General features: G+C 39.3%; 1 protein-coding gene across 4 annotated transcripts in view; it reads left to right on the top strand.

Moving 5' to 3' along the window:
* WSCD2 (WSC domain containing 2) overlaps positions 1-14,781 on the top strand; it is a 542,380-nt gene extending 527,599 nt beyond the window's left edge. For all 4 annotated transcript variants that reach the window (XM_073625860.1, XM_073625869.1, XM_073625878.1 and 1 more), the window contains one exon: positions 8,342-14,781. In XM_073625860.1, the coding sequence (XP_073481961.1) occupies positions 8,342-8,694 (353 nt within the window). In that variant the 3' untranslated portion in view covers positions 8,695-14,781. The remainder of the gene's footprint in view (positions 1-8,341) is intronic.
* Positions 14,782-16,904: the final 2,123 nt, after the last annotated feature.

Below are 16,904 nucleotides of genomic sequence, written 5' to 3'. Positions count from 1 at the left end.
CGGAACGCACATTCAGTGCTGCTGGAGGCTTTGTAACCGATCACAGGGTGCGTCTGTCCACAGACTCGGTCGATCGACTGACCTTCATAAAAATGAATCAGTCTTGGATCACCACCAGCTACCAAGCACCTGATGCTGATGTAACCGAATATTTTTTTTTTAAATCTCAGATCCCTTCAAAGACTGCTTATGCTGATGCTGAATGACTATCCTGAGTAATTATCCTCTTCCTCCTCAATGATCATGCTGATAGCTTGCAAGAACATTTTTGGTTCTGGGCGCCACCACCAGTGCCTAAGGCCCAATTTTTCAGCCCCTGTTTAACAAGGGCGTGTAATTACAATTTTTGATGCAATACTTTGCAGCAGGGCTCATTTCTGCATTCCAACTAGAGTATCTGTGAGGGGTTGCAGTGTTGTGGCACCAGAACCAGTGCCTAAGACCCAATTTTTCAGCCCCTGTTTAACAGGGGCGTGTAATTACAATTTTTGATGCAATACTTTGCAGCAGGGCTTGTTTCTGCATTCCAACTAGAGTATCTGTGAGGGGTTGCAATGTTGTAGCACCAGCCCCAGTGCCTAAGACCCAATTTTTCAGCCCCTGTTTAGCAGGGGCGTGTAATTACAATTTTTGATGCAATACTTTGCAGCAGGGCTCCTTTCTGCGTTCCAACTAGAGTATCTGTGAGGGGTTGCAATGTTGTGGCACCAGCACCAGTGCCTAAGGCCCAATTTTTCAGCCCCTGTTCAACAGGGGCATGTAATTACAATTCTTGATCTAATATTTCACAGCAGGGCCCGTTTCTGCGCCCACCAAGAGCGAGTGAGGACTGACAGTGTTGTGGCACTAACACCACCACCACCAAAGGCCCAATTTTTCTGCCCCTGTTCAACAGGGGCATGTAATTACAATTCTTGATCTAATATTTCACAGCAGGGCCCTGTGAGGGCTTACAGTGTTGTGGCCACAACAACACCTAAGGCCCAAATTTCTGCTGAGTATATAGGGCAGGCCCCTACTTTCAAACATCCAACTTACAAACGATTCCTACTTGCAAACGGAAGGAGACAACAGGAAGTGAGATGAAATCTACCCCTAGGAAGGGAAATTCTCTCCTGTAAGAGTTAATATTGGAAAAACGTTTCTCCTTTCCACTGATGCTTTATCACCAATCCTTTTTTCACAAAAAACATTTGTCATTGGGACAAAAAATGAGGTGAAATCTTCTGAAGAGGAGCACAGACAGCAAAACAAATGTCACAGGGGTGATAACCCTTTCCTATGTTTTCCAAAAAGATTAAAATAGATTTTTTGGCTGGAGCTAAACACGTTAAAAATGTACCAGTTCAAAATTACAAACAGATTCTACTTAACAACAAACCTACAGTCCCTGTCTTGTTTGCACCACCTGTATACTGCTGTTCAGAGTATATAGGGCCTGGTGGCCCCACGCCTTTCCTTTTTTTAATTTAGGTGCGGGGTTCCCCTTAATATCCATACAAGACCCAAAGGGCCTGATAATGGACTGGGGGATACCCATGCTGTTTGTCTCACTGATTTTCATCCATATTGCCAGGACCCGACATTACATTAAAGCCGCAAGCAGTTTTAAATGACTTTTTTTCCTTTAAAAATGACATTTTGTGCAGGGACTGTTCTAACCACTTTACAGGCATACTATAGACACCCCAGGTACGATATTGAAAGGAATATTTCACTTTTTTTTTAACTTTAAGCATCATTGAAATCACTGCTACCGAAAAAACGGCCGTTTTTAAAAGCTTTTTTTTGCATTGATACATGTCCCCTGGGGCAGGACCCGGGTCCCTAAACCCTTTTTAGGACAATACTATGCAAATTAGCCTTTAAAATGAGCACTCTTGATTTTGAACGTTCGAGTCCCATAGACATCAATGGGGTTCTAACGTTCGTGCAAATTTTTGGTCCGTTCGCAGGTTCTGGTGCGAACCGAACTGGGGGGGGTGTTTGGCCCATCCCTAGTGTACAATCACATGTATCGTTGGGTGTGTGCAATACACCGCAATATACAGTTGGTTTTAACCCCCCTGCCAGTATGATTATTTCAGATTTTTGATGCTCAAAACGATACAATTCTTTTGCATCGAAATTTGGCTTTTTATATTGTAGGCCTGTAATTCTTAGGAATAACTCACTTAAATCTGTCCAAACAAGAGTCTAGTAGACATCCCGGGTATGATAAAGTTTGAAACACAAAATCATAAATTATAATATAATAAATAGCTATAAATAATTATAACAAATAATAATATAATAATAATAAAAATGATTCAATAATGTAATCAAATCAAAAACACTGAAATTTGCTCAGTTGCAGAATTGTTGCTGTCGTTACTTTCAGTGTTTGATGACTAATATCCCCACAAATCACTATCGCTCAATTCTGCAAGTGATTCTAATGTATTATCGCTGTTTTCTAGCTGGTCTAAAACCACTTTTGATGTAAAGGGACAGTTTTGGTTGCTATGGACAATCTCAAGTTTCCAAGCAGAAACAACAGTATATATAATATAAAACTGCATGCAGGGCACTGGACAAACCACTAGGGACAAAGGGGATGTGAAATAATTTCATACAGTAATGTAATCTGTAAGATTACAGAGTACTGTATGTATAGTGTGTGTTTCACTTTTTGAATTTGGCGCCGTGCTCCGTCCCCATGCGTCGCAACGCTCCCAGGGAACGGAGCTGGCTTTGTGATGAATCGAGTGGAGACACATCCACTGCACACAGCAGGAGGACATCAAAGGATCCAGGGGACAAGGTAAGTAAGCTGTACCTGGATCCTGCGATGCAATCCCGAGTGTGGCTCGGGGTACCGCTTTTGGTAATGAAAATCACTCGGGAATACCGTCAGGGAGGTTAAAATACATTGTGGTGCCATTCAAAATGAAAGGTTCTACAATACAGTATACTTTGTATCATTCCTTACCATGTGCTGCAATAAAGCACAGTAAAACTCATTTGTTGCCACAATACATAGATGTAAAGATCCTGCCTTGGATTGGACCATGACGTTGTCATGATACTACATTGCGGCGGCGTAGAAAAAAGTTTGGGGCTCTCTTTACGTGCGATTAATTGATGTAGATTTTCTTGTCACCAGTGGTTTCTATTGTCTCTTAAGAGGAATATTGATGTTAGAGTGCCTGCTGTTCTCAATGGTCTGCATTTAAAAGGTATAATTTTGGCTGCATGGCACTTCCGGGTCACAAAACTCTGGAAGTTCTGCCAAGAACATGTGACAAGCAGACAGGAAACTGACTGAACACTGCTTGACCTCTGTCTTTGGACTATGGTTTTGTAATTCAGAGTAACTCTTTAGAGAAAAAGTCATAATTGGATAACAGACAAGATTTAGCAGGATAGGATATACCAATCCAGATATATCGTTTAGCATACTGGAGGCCTCACAGGAGCTAACAGCAACTTTTGCACAGCCACTGACAGTGCACTGTGGGAAATGTAAAACTGGTAATAAGTGACAGTTGTTGATTTAAGTCAGCAGATGGCACAAGCAGGTACGTTGAAGGAACCTTCACCTGAAAAGGGACCAGCTAAAAAAGCAAAGCACTTTCACTGTTGTCCATTGCCTATTAAGTGAATGGCATCTCTTGAATCACTTAGCTCTTTACCTTGCTTTCATTTGCACAAGATTCTAACACTTCAAATACCATGTCCGTATCAATAGCGTAATCTCAAACTGCTTTACTCACTTTTTATTGTAAATGTTTGTTTGATCCTTGAACATTTTTGTGACATTGTAAGTCACAAAGAGTTTTTCAATATAAAATTCTGTTCTAGTAGCATGACACTTGACTCTAATGCTTTTCCCATCACCATATGTCATATGATGATTTTTAAAACGTGAATAGAAGCAATACAAATAACTTTCACATCCTATCCGAGTAAAGGTAGTTTGGAAAATGGCCTTATTAAATTAGCACAGTAACACATCTCATCTCATAAAAAAATGTATAGACTTACAGCGAATAGGAGTCAACTAAAAAAGTGGACACATATTGATTGATCATGGGTAAGAATAATAGTTGCAATTTAAAAAATTTTGAGGACATGATGAATACTGTCAAACTTTACATAACAAGCTTTATAACTATAACGTTTTAGAGATGGTCCATCCAAAGAGGGGTATTTCAGTAATAGGTGGAGTGTGTTGGGATAAGTACCTGTAGGCTTCTAATATTTCTTGAGGGCTCCAGAAGTGGGATCTCTTCGCACACATCCTTGGGGTGCTCCCACTATGTCCTTTTACATAGTATACAATGAATTAAAAAAACTTAGTAGAGTGTGTGCTATTATGAGCTGCCATTGTAGAGGTCTTTTTCACACCCATGGCTTGCAGTATTACATAATTACAGTACACAGCACTAATTTTCACATGTGCTTGCAAGTACTTTAACACACATTTATTTCAATGGACCTCCATAACAAGCATCAACTTATATAGCACCACATAGCCATATCAAATAGCTGCATAGTAATTATTTGGATTTCTACTTGAATTGCATGCTTTTCATTGCATCAAAACAGGAAAGCGTGAATGGACTTGGAATTCAGGCATCTTTACATAACATAGAATTTACAAACCTGTAACAGCTGTTATATGCTATTTTTGATAATATGTTTAGTGGTGATAGTTAAGGCTTTAATTAATGATTTTTTGGTAAGTAGCATACAGTTTAGTAAACTGAGTGTACACTTTATAAAATTGTTGCATTGATTTAAGTCTTCTAAAACTGAGGTATCTGCAAAACACTGTCTTTTTTTTGTCCTGGCAAACCAGAACCCAAATACCCAAATACTTCGTACAATCTGCATGAAGTACTTTTAGGCTGGGTTCACACTTATGCGAATTGGATGCGTCTTTTTTTTTGTCCTGGCAAACCAGAACCCAAATACTTCGTACAATCTGCATGAAGTACTTTTAGGCTGGGTTCACACTTATGCGAATTGGATGCGTTTTTTTTCCCGCATCCAATTCGCATGACAGGAGATTGTGACCATCTCTCAATGGAGCCGGTTCACACATCTCTGGGGTCACCGTGGAGCGGATCGCACGGGGTTCTTTGGCTCTGCTTCAGGTCTGAATTCAGGCCAAAATTCAGGCCTGATTCGTCCCTAAAATGCAGAACAGGGATGCACTGGACCCCCCGCCGTGAGCTGTATCTGTATTAGGTGTGAACCCAGCCTGAATGTGTCTGTAGCCTCCCTGGCGGTATTCCCGAGTGTGGCTCGGGGTTACATTTTTAGCACCATTAGCGGTAACCCTGAGCCACACTAGGGATTGCATTGCAGGATCCTGGTGCGGTATACTTACCTTGTCCCCAGGATCCTGCGATGTACCCCCGTGTTGTCTGCGGGCTCTGTCCTCCTCTGAAGCCTCTCTGTGCCAGGCTCCATTCCCTGCGAGTGTCACGATGCAGGGGGGCAGAGCCTGGCGGCAAATTCAAAAAAATATAAAAATCATAACACATACAGTACTGTAATCTTACAGATTACAGTACTGTATGAAATCCTTTCACATCCCTTTTGTCCCCAGTGCTTTGTCCAATGCCCTGCATGCAGTTTTATATGATATATACTGTTCTTTCTGCCTGGAAACTGGAGATTGTCCATAGCAACCAAAAAGTGTCCCTTTAATTCAAAAGTGGCTTTAGATCAGCTAGAAAACAGTGATAGTAAATTAGAACACTTGCAGAACTGAGCGATAGTGAATCGTGGGGAAATGTATTTTATTATTATTTTATTTTATTTTTTTTTAATTATTTAGATTTATTTATTATATTATAATTTATGATTTTTTATTTCAAACTTCATCATACCCGGGATATCTACTAGACTCTTGGTGGAAAGATTTAGGTGTATTATTGTTAAGAATTACAGACCTACAATATAAAAACGCCAAATTTCCATGCAAAATAATTCTACCGCTTTCAGCACCTAAAATCCGAAATAATCATACCGCCAGGGAGGTTAATGTAGTACAGAATATGTTGCCTCCTATTAGCTGCAGCAAGTCTGAATACCTTCAAACTAAAAAATACAGATACATCACTGATCTAGGCTTCTGTGAATGTGACAAAAAAACTATAGTATCAGTTTTTGATTAATTTTCCCCTTAAACACTGACATTAACTAAATATGTTGTGCATAGCAATTGTTTTGTATTTGGGGTTAAATATTTGCTAGCACAGAGAAGCAGCTTTACCCTGTCCCACCTAATGACCCTAATAAATGAGCAGGCTTCAAGCTTCCATTTGGCTAAATCTCCCAATTGACTTATTCTCTGCAGAGAACAGAAACATTAATCAGGCATTTCACAAATTACAGACGCTGACTCACATTGTCTGCTGCTAATGTCCTCTAACTTTTTTTCTTCTCTCTTGAACTACAAAGGCTGCAATTCTAGCACTGAGCAATGTAGTGCTGGAAGTGTCTGAACCCAATGCATCAGCTCCCTTACTTCATAATGAAATAGTCTAACTGCTGCAGGAGCTATGGACATAACGGGAAACTACTGTGACACTTTTCAATGCTAAAGCATTAAGTCTTTTTGTAATCTTCTCGTGTGCCATCATCTTTATGATTAACGAAGCCATTACAGCAATGTTTTCAAATTAATCAAAGTGGGTGAGGGTATGGGATTCAGTCTTTTTGAACCCATGAGCAGTCAATATTTTTCAGACTCTAACATGCATTAAAGCCGGAAGTCTGAGCATCCTAATTTTGCCAAAACAGGTGATGTCACTGCCAGTATCAGAATACAAGTTCTTACACTTGCTTAATGATCCAGCTTCAAGCTGAACTCCAGGCAGATTTACACTAACAATAGGAGTGAGATATTCATTAGAGGGTAATTAAATGCATTTCGAAATTCAGCAAATGTAAGCATCTGAATTTCAGTTGGTATGAACTTCTTGTAACTCCTGTACAGCAAGATTTTAAGAAGGAGGGCAGCTTTGGGGGCCAGTCAGATGTGCTGCAGAGTGTGTAATGATAATGAAAGAAGAGGAATCAGAGGGATGATTTCTTCAGTCTGCTGCATCTTCTTCATTACCCAGTCATACGCTGGAGATGGGAGGTAACCCACCTGTATTGCTTAATTGTAGCAGGGAAAAATCAGGTCACCAGGCTAGCTGTTTGATCAGAATCTCAGAAATGTAAATCTTTTTACTGGGAAACCAGCTTCCATTTATGTACTGTATTTTATATCTGTATTTAGCTATTTGACTGAAGTTTAGCTTAAAGTGTTACTAAACCCAGTAATATGAAAATAGACCATCACACACACACACACACACACACACACACACACACGCAGTGCCCACAGCTTATAAATCTTCTTGTTACGTTAAAATACTGCCACTATATACCTTTTTGGCAGATCTGTATACCACAGTTACATGATAAACTGCACAGGTTCTCCAGTGCTGAGAGTTCAGGTAGGAGGAGATTTCCATTACAGCCTGTTTACACGCCCACATGTGTGATGTCATTATCATGTGACCTGGCTAGCTCCGTGAAAACGCAACCGTTCTCTCCAGCATAAAAGACACAACTGAGCATGTGCAGGTCGGCTACCCTGCCTCTGCTAGCTGGCCTTCCCCAGATGGAGAGTGCAGGAGCTGGAGGATCTGTGCATACAGGATAAAACAGCCTTTTTACACAATGCAGAGGATTTACCCCTTAAGTTCCACAGTGAGTAGAACAGTCATGCTATGCTGCAAATGCAGACGGATTTTACTGTTGTGGGTTTAGTAATACTTTAATGTCTAAACCTCAGTGCTTTAACTACTAGTATAGAGTGTAACCATATACACTCAGAGGAGAAACAAAATACTTACTCAAACAATGCTTGGTAGTATTTACTAGGCTGTGAAGACACTGAAGTATTATAACACTACATAATGGGGAGAGTTGGGTGGTAATGGCAATGGTTAATAAAACACAATGTCAAATACAAGTTTAATGAGGAGGAGTTTAGTACTGGATTTGCTGAGTACAGGTATTGTCAAGTAGAATGTAAATAAATATGGGAATGAGAAATTACATTCTTTTTAGCTACTACTGCTGTCGAACAGTCATATGTCTTCACATTTGTGAAAATGTACCAAACAATGCAGTTTCTAGTAAATGTTTGCTGGAAAAACACTAAAAGCATCTAATTGAAAAAAAAAAGTGTCAGGGATTGCAGAATTTTATCTTTCCTTAATTTATATAGCTTTTCTTTAAAATATTGTTAAAATATATTTATTAACATGAATATCTGTTGCTTTTTCAGAATGGCCAGAATTTGTAAACAACTATGCACCATGGTGGGCAACACATACCTTAGACTGGCTTAAGTATGGAAAAAACGTACTGGTTGTACATTTTGAAGACCTCAAACAAGAGCTTTTCTTTCAACTAAAGAGGATGATTAACTTGCTTGGCCTCCCTGTATTAGCTGACAGACTTTTGTGTGTGGAAGGCCAGAAGGATGGAAACTTCAAACGTTCTGGTCTGAGAAAGTTGGAATATGACCCATACACTGAAGACATGAGAAAAATGATCAGCAACTATATTAGGACAGTGGATGCTGCCCTGAAACTCCGAAATCTCACTGGTGTTCCAGAAGACTACTATCCAAGATGATGACACTGATCAGCTGTGAATGTCTCTGGGACCTCAGTTCCGGGTTGATAGCTACTTCCGCCCAGTGGGTGGCTTTGAAGACTTCCTGCTGCTACTAACTTAATGAATTTATGTGCATGAAACAATGATTACAGCGCTTCACAGATCTGGCCAGATGAAAGTTATATTTATGTCCAATTAGATTAACATGGATAAACTCATTTCAATGCAGATTTCCCTATGGTTTCAGCAGTTGTGTTCATTGCTGCAATTTGAAATTCCAGCGGGTAAATTATAATGTAAGCACAGATTTTGCTTATCAACTGGCAATTTCTGCTGTCATTGGGAGCAGCTTGAGCTTTGCACATTGTCACAGAGAAAAATGATCTTACAGTGGAATAAAAAAAAAGTCATGATTTATTAGTGCCTATAAATCAAAGCCCATGCGCAAGAGATTTTAAAGCATACAATATGCATGAGCAGGACTTAGACAGTCAGCAGCTTGGTCTCTGTGTATGACCAATGTGTGCTGAAGCCTGAACATCATCTTTAACAAGCTCTTTAAAGGGTCTCTTCCGGGACTGGAGTCAGCAGCCGTTTACATGGCAACCAAGATCAAATATTTTGCAGACACAACACAATATATGCCAGTGCAGACGGTACATTTACCAAGGTTATATGCAGCAAGATTTAGATTTACCTGCAGGTTTTCTGTTTGTGATACTGTGTGGGTGTATATATATATATATATATATATATATATATATATATATATATGTATATATATATATATATATATATATATATATATATATATATATACACACACACACACAATCACACAATAGAGAGCATGGAGGGAGAATATATCAATGGTTTTTATGGTTGAATAATATTTCTATAGGGTAATATGGAGAGTACAAATATTATTTTAATGTGGTTCCCCCAACCTGTTACATGGGATCAAGGGATGGCGGCCAGCAGTGCTAGAATGCCCTAGTGCGCAAATATTTCCCCTACGCAAGTATAATATTCCCTTATGTCTAGTTGAATCGTTATTTTCTAGGAAGTATCACAGGCGCACACACAACATGATATACGAAGTCTATATGAGAGAACGTGAGCCTTATAACAATTTTTCCCCAGGGCTCATTGACTAAATTGTGCAGGAACACTTAGGGCCTGTTCACATTGTTGCGCTGTGCTAGCACCCGCACGTTAACTGCTTCAGCCCCGGAAGATTTTACCCCCTTCCCGACCAGAGTACTTTTTGTGATTCGGCACTGCGTCGCTTTAACTGACAATTGCGCGGTCGTGCGATGTTGCTCCCAAACAAAATTGATGTCCTTTTTTCCCACATATAGAGCTTTCTTTTGGTGGTATTTGATCACCTCTGCAGTTTTTTATATTTTGCGCTATAAACAAAAAAGAGCGACAATTTTGAAAAAAACACAATATTTTTTACTTTTTTGCTATAATAAATATCCCCCAAAAATATATAGAAAAACGTTTTTTTCCTCAGTTTAGGCTGATATGTAGTCTTCTACATATTTTTGGTAAAAAAAAATTGCAATAAGCGTATATTGATTGGTTTGCACAAAAGTTATAGCGTCTACAAAATAGGGATAGTTTTATGGCATTTTTATTATTAATTTTTTTTTTTACTAGTAATGGCGGTGAGCTGCGATTTTTATTGGGACTGCAACATTATGGCGGACACATCGGACAATTTTGACACATTTTTGGGACCATTGGCATCTATACAGCGATCAGTGCTATAAAAATGCATTGATTACTGTAAAAATGTCACTGGCAGGGAAGGGGTTAACACTAGGGGGCGATCAAGGGGTTAATTGTGTTCCCTGGGAGGTGATTCTAACTGAAGGGGGAGGGAACTGTGTAGGGGAGATGACAGATCGCTGTTCATACTCATAATCTGTCTCTTCTCCCCTCAGAGAACCGAAAACTGTATGCTTACACATACAGATCCCAGTTCTCTGTGTGTCAGCCGTGATCGTGGGAGCCCGGTGGTGATCGTGACCACAGGGCACTTGCATCAGCTCCGGGGGCGAGCAGCGGGCGCACTCACACGTGCCCCTAGTGGCCACGTATCATAACGCCGTTTTGCCCAGCCGTGCCATTCTGAACTCTCTAAGGCCCGGATTAACACTGGTGCGACAATCGCGCCTACTTTGAGAGCACAAGTCACATGACATGTAAAAATCAATGTTTCCCTATGATAGCTGTCTTAACTGGTCTGATTTGTGTTGGTCTGACTTTGGAAAGGTTCCTGCAATACTTTGGCCAGACTTCTGTCAAATTTCAGCCCATAGAATTGAAAGGAAGTTGCAACCAAGTCGGATCAGCATCTTAACTGATACGACTTGTTCCATGCAACTTGTGCCCTGAGGCATGTTACAATACAAAATGTATTGGCAAAAGAAAATGGCACGGGGGTCCCCCCTAATCCATACTAGACCCTTAGGGTCTGGTATAGATTTTAAGGGTAACCCCACGCCAATTTTTTTTTTTTAAACGGTGTGGGGTCCCCCGCAAAATCTATACCCTTATCTGAGCATGCAGCCACGCAGGACAGGAAAGGGGGGCGGGCGATCGCTCCTGAACCATAGAAGGCCACATGCCCTCAACACGGGGGGTGCTGTTGATGGGGACAAGGGTCTCTTCCCCACAACCCTGAGCTGTGGATGTGGGGGTCTGCATGCAGGGGGCTTATCGGAATCTGGAAGTGTAGTGTAACAAAAACATGAGGTAGATTTTTACAAGTCCTTTATTAAAAATGAACAATGCCCCCCGATGTAGATCCAACGTCAATCACAATGTCTTCCTCCACTGCCAACCCAATAAAAAAAACGCTCCTCCCCCCGACGAATGCTCCCGCCGTTCTGGCAGCTCCCATGTCTAACAGTTCTTAAATGGGTTGTAAATCTCGAGGAAAAACCTTCTGTAGTGCAGTAGCCCCCCTTTTACTTAACTGAACCCGATCATTCCAGCGACGGGGACGAGCACAGCAGCCCCAGCCGCTGTCTCAGGTCCTCATTGAATAGAAAGAACCTTTACAACCCCTTTAAATAGCTATAAGGAGAGGCCATGTGGTGATGTAACCTGGAGACCCAGGCATGATAGGTGCATGGCATCACAAGGGGTGGGATCTCTGAGTTACGTCACCACAGCTGTCAGAAACTGGAGCTGACAGAATGTTGGGAGCTGGCGTCAAAGGAGGAGCGTTTTTTTAGCAGGTTGGTGGGAGCGGCAGAGGAAGACATAGTGATTGACGTTGGAGCTAGGATGGGGGGCATTAGTCATTCTAAATAAAGGACTTTATTTAGAATATAAAACTGTCTCATGTTTTTATTACATTGCACTGTTTTTTTTTGGGTGAATGGGTACTATGTACCCCATACTAATTCACATAGGGGGGTGGGATCTGGGGGCCCCCTTGTTAAAGTTGCACTCATCTCAAAGTTGGATCCAAATTGGATTCTGCTCATTAAAGTCACATGGAAGTAGGACCGAAGTTGCAGGGCAAAGTCAGATCGATAGTCGTTCCAATTTCGTGCCATATCAGTGTGAACATAGCTTAATACCCCAAAACAATGCATATAGTATTTTCTATAATGGAACCACTGTGATGCATAGTTGTGGATAGCGCCCCACTGTAGCAACGCATGTACCACCAGGCAGTGATGTGAACAGGCCCTTAGGGGTTTATCTTTTCACACAGTGCTCATACACCAAAGATTCACACATTTTTCTTATTAGCTTCATCGGAAAAATATGTGACTCCGGAGTACGTTGTGTAAATCTCATGCAATACAATTTAATAAATAGATTATATAAAGTATCGGTATATTACATTTAAAAAATACCAAAAATTTGAATGTGCTGGAAAGTTATTTATTTAGATTGAAGCTCATGCTGTGATTGTACAATTGTACAAAATCCTCTCTATTACAATTGATAAACAATTGAGAGAACACAATGCAATCATTCAGAAAATGCTAGCTATTCTATGAATGGTGTCTGTGCTGAGTGGATAACCTCCTGTATTCACAATGCATCAGGTTGACTGCTCAGAGCAGGACCTGGAAGCAAGTGGACATTACTGGAGTAGTGGTGTTTATTTCCAGCTTCCAGGGGCATTGGCCATGTATGTCAAATAAATAGTTACATTGGCCTAAGCTGGACCAATGTAACTATGTAAAAACATACCATGGAATTCTTCTTTAATTACAGTAAGCTCCTGTAAAGTGGCAAAGTTTCACACTGAAATACTCTACAGATTTGGAGGAAATACACAAAATACACCAATTTTCAAGTAAGAATACACATGCCTTTTATATTTGCACAATATTTGTTATCCCAGAGTTCATTTTTAGGATACAATCCTTTTCAGTTATCAGATGAGATTGCACTGCTAATCTTTGTGGTTAGTTTTCACCGAACCATTACAATACCAAACAATCAAAATGTTTAAAAAAATGGATTGTGCAAACAGATCTTACTGTGTATGATGAAGAATGATAAAGAAGAAACAATATTTCTTCAAACTTTAAAAGAGCATCAATACATTGATAACAGGATATGCACAGTTAATGTACACTTTACAAAGTTTTATTACAGATATTTGCACTATACTTAATGCCACTAAAAAAAGCACTAAATGATTAAGATTGCTTTAGACCATTGACGTTTATAAAACAGATAAATATATGATTACAAATACATATCTATGTAGTAATAAACTAAGAAAAATTATTTTGTACTGTGTGTAAAATTTTAAAGAAAAACTCTAGAAATAAGGTAATAGTCTATTAAGGGTAAAAAAAATGTAATATACATGCAATTGAAAGGAGTTTTTATTTGTGTTAATGTCAAATCCCAGGCTGAATTGTATAGTTCTGCAACACAATTCAATATTTTTCTCCCACAAAAAGTTAAAGCGCAACTCCACTTTTGTTGAGAAAAAAAACATTCCTCTCTGGGTGATCTATGTACATTGCAAGGATTATAACAACCTTTGTTGTAGATTCCTACCGTTTGTTGTTCTGAAGAAATCCCTGTGTGTTTCTCTGTGCCTCTGTTCTGAGTGGGTCTAATGGGAGTGGTTTCATAATTAACTGTCAGGTGTGCAGCTTCAGGGCACTAATGAGGAAATCTGCTGGGCCTGCATTCTTTTAGATGGGTTCCTATTATAAGTATCTCTCAAAAAATGACATTTTTCTTGCAAGGGATGCCTGAAATCTGACTTGTATCTTAGGGCAGACTTCTGGGAAAATTGGTGAGCCAATCACACAAGCAGGAAATTATTTTTCTAGGAAGTGGTCAGTACACACTCTGTGTACAGAACAACTCCATGTAGCCATATTGCAATATATTCTCAGAAAATTACAGTGGCTACAGAGTTAAAAAGAAAGGTAATTTTTAATATTCAATTAAAAAATGATTACATGTGCTGTAATATTTTTTCTTTATTTGCTATTTTTTTCCCCACGAAAGTGGAGTTACCCTTTAAGTAGTATTGGCTGTTTTGAAGCCACTATTCTAACCACACCCAGTAAAATGCATATTTAACAGCCATCTTGTGGATAATTGATTTGCAATGGACTTTTTTGCATCATTTCGTTTTGTGAAAAATTTTCTTTTTTTTGCATTTTGAAAAAAAAAGTTAGTTATAACTATTTTTTAAGAACCAAGAGCACTTTATCTAAATTTTGCAAAGCATTAGTACAAAAACTATGTTTACTATTAAAATATAGAACCAGCATTTTATTCATTTTACTTTTACAGTGTCCATGAATCATGCTTTTTTTCAAAACATAGATACTGGGGGATTTTAAAAGAATTTTCTATTCAGTGCTATTGCCCAACTAATCAAGGGTCTTTCCAACTCTAAACAACCTACTGTTTGCTTTTTTTGGTATGTACTCATGGATGTTTTTATTCAGTAATAAAAAGCAGAATTACTGAGTGAAAGAAAATATGTTTTTCACTAAATACTTTGTTTCTTTTCCTTTTTTGTTATCCTATTTTAAAGAGTCAACTCCAGACATTGAAATACAGAGTTGAAATACATATTTATGAACTGTTTTACTTGTCAAAGATTTTTTAAAAATCTGCTAATCACGTGACCCAGGTAGTTGTGCAAGACAGCACAGCCAGGTCCTGAAAACCACAAGCGTTAAGCAAGGTACAATCCCAGCTTGCTAAATGGGGAACAAACAATCATCAGCACAAAGATAAGGTCATCCTCATGTTCACCCCTTCTAGTAAGCATGGTGACAGTGTTAAGCCCTGTACACACAAACTGACTTTTTGACAGCAAACATGCAAATTAGATGTTTAAAGGCAACATCCGACTGTGTGTACGCTCCATCGGACAAACTTTTTCGGTTTTCATCGGACAAATGTTGGCTGTGTGAACAGACAAACTTCTGTCCGACGTCGGCAAGTCCAATCGTGTGTACACAAAACCATCAGACTTTAGTACAAAGTACAAACACGCATGCTCAGAACCAATGCAAAAGATTAGATAACAATACAGAAGTTGACCAAAGGGTGGCGCCGGAGAATTGAACGTCCTCTTTTGAAGTGTTATCAGTATGTTGAAACGTCACTACATTCGTGTTTGTTGCCTAAAAAGTCCTGCCATGTGTATGCTTAACAAGTTCACGGGCAATGCCCTTTGTACAGAAATCCACAGGAAAGTTTGTATAAAGTCTATGTATGAGGCTTAAGACTGACAGCACTGCAAAAAGAAAGGGAGTTCTATTTGACCGAGGCTACCGACTCTGTTTTCCAGTCCGGGTGCTGCTGTAGAAGGGTGCATGCACTGCATAGGAATCCAGACACCATGGGAGAGATTTACTAAAACTGGAGCACTCAGAATGTGGTGCAGCTGTGCATGGTAGCCAATCAGCTTCTGAATTCAGCTTGTTCAATTAAGTTTTGACAATAAAACCTGGAAGCTGATTGGTTTCTATGCACAGATGCACCCGATTTTTCACCATGCAGTTTTAGTAAATAAACCCCTATGCTTCTTGCACGTAAAAATACTAAATTATCATAAAATTAATTCAAAACTGAATTCAATTTGCTGGTTTTATACATGTATAAAGTTCAGCTTTAAACTTTGCTTACAATTTTATTCAGTCTTCAAATTATTTTGTTTTTTTTTTCTGGTTGCATTTTTTTTAAATTAATCATTAAAGAAAAAAACAGATTAAAAACACAAATCAAAATGAAGCCTGCACCTTTCATCTTCTTGTCAGCGATGTAAAATCATGGAAGCCAACAACAACAGAGTTGTAGTATGTTATATTTTTAAAGCAGAGAACATGAGAGAAGGAAAGACAATATAACACTTATGTTCCTAGGAACAAACAGGCATATTAAAAAAGTAATAATAATAAGAAAGCAGAACTAAACTGTACCTGAGCACCACAAACTGAAGACACTATTTTAATTTAGCTTTAATATTCAGCGAAAACTCAACTATACATGTCACCATGCTTTATTTTTTATCGAGAAATCACTTTGAACCCCCCCCCAGCATTTGTAGACACAGCCATCTTGAGTAAAAGCAGATGATACATGTGGCATTTACTTCCTGTAATCCATCTGCCTTTAGCTCAGGTATGCAGACAGGGGGGGGGGGGTGCTTTGTGGAGAGAGTCCTTCCTTTCTTCCCCCAGATAAAAGAAAGACTCCTGGGACGTATGACATTATTGTGGCCTAGGCCAGACTACAAGAAGCAACTAAAAGAAATGTAAAAAAAAAGAGGTTTCAAAACAGGTAAATATGGTATACTTTACATACATTATGCAAAACTGCTTGATTTCCCCATCAATAGTCAGTGTTGGTGGGGAAATCCCTCCTGCTGTTCTATTGTATTCTGACAGCGGGAGGTTTGCCAGCCATCAGAATACAATGATTGCTGTTGTCGGCTATAGCCACCGAAGATGGATCATTAAGTGTAAGAACTTGTATTCTGATACTGGCAGTGACATCACCTGATCTGGCAAAATTTGGATGCTCAGACTTCCAGTTTTAATGCATATTAGAGTCTGAAAAATATTGAATGCTCATGGGTTCAGAAAGGCTGAATCCCATACCTTCACCCACTTTAATTAGTTTGAAAACGTTGCTGTAATGGCTTCATTATTCATAAAGATGATGACACACCAGAAAATTACAAAAAGACTTAATGCTTA

Source organism: Aquarana catesbeiana, linkage group LG01, assembly GCF_042186555.1.
Source record: "Aquarana catesbeiana isolate 2022-GZ linkage group LG01, ASM4218655v1, whole genome shotgun sequence".
NCBI lineage: Eukaryota > Metazoa > Chordata > Amphibia > Anura > Ranidae > Aquarana > Aquarana catesbeiana.
Note: the sequence above shows the minus strand (reverse complement) of the source record. Positions and strands in the feature narration are given on the sequence as shown.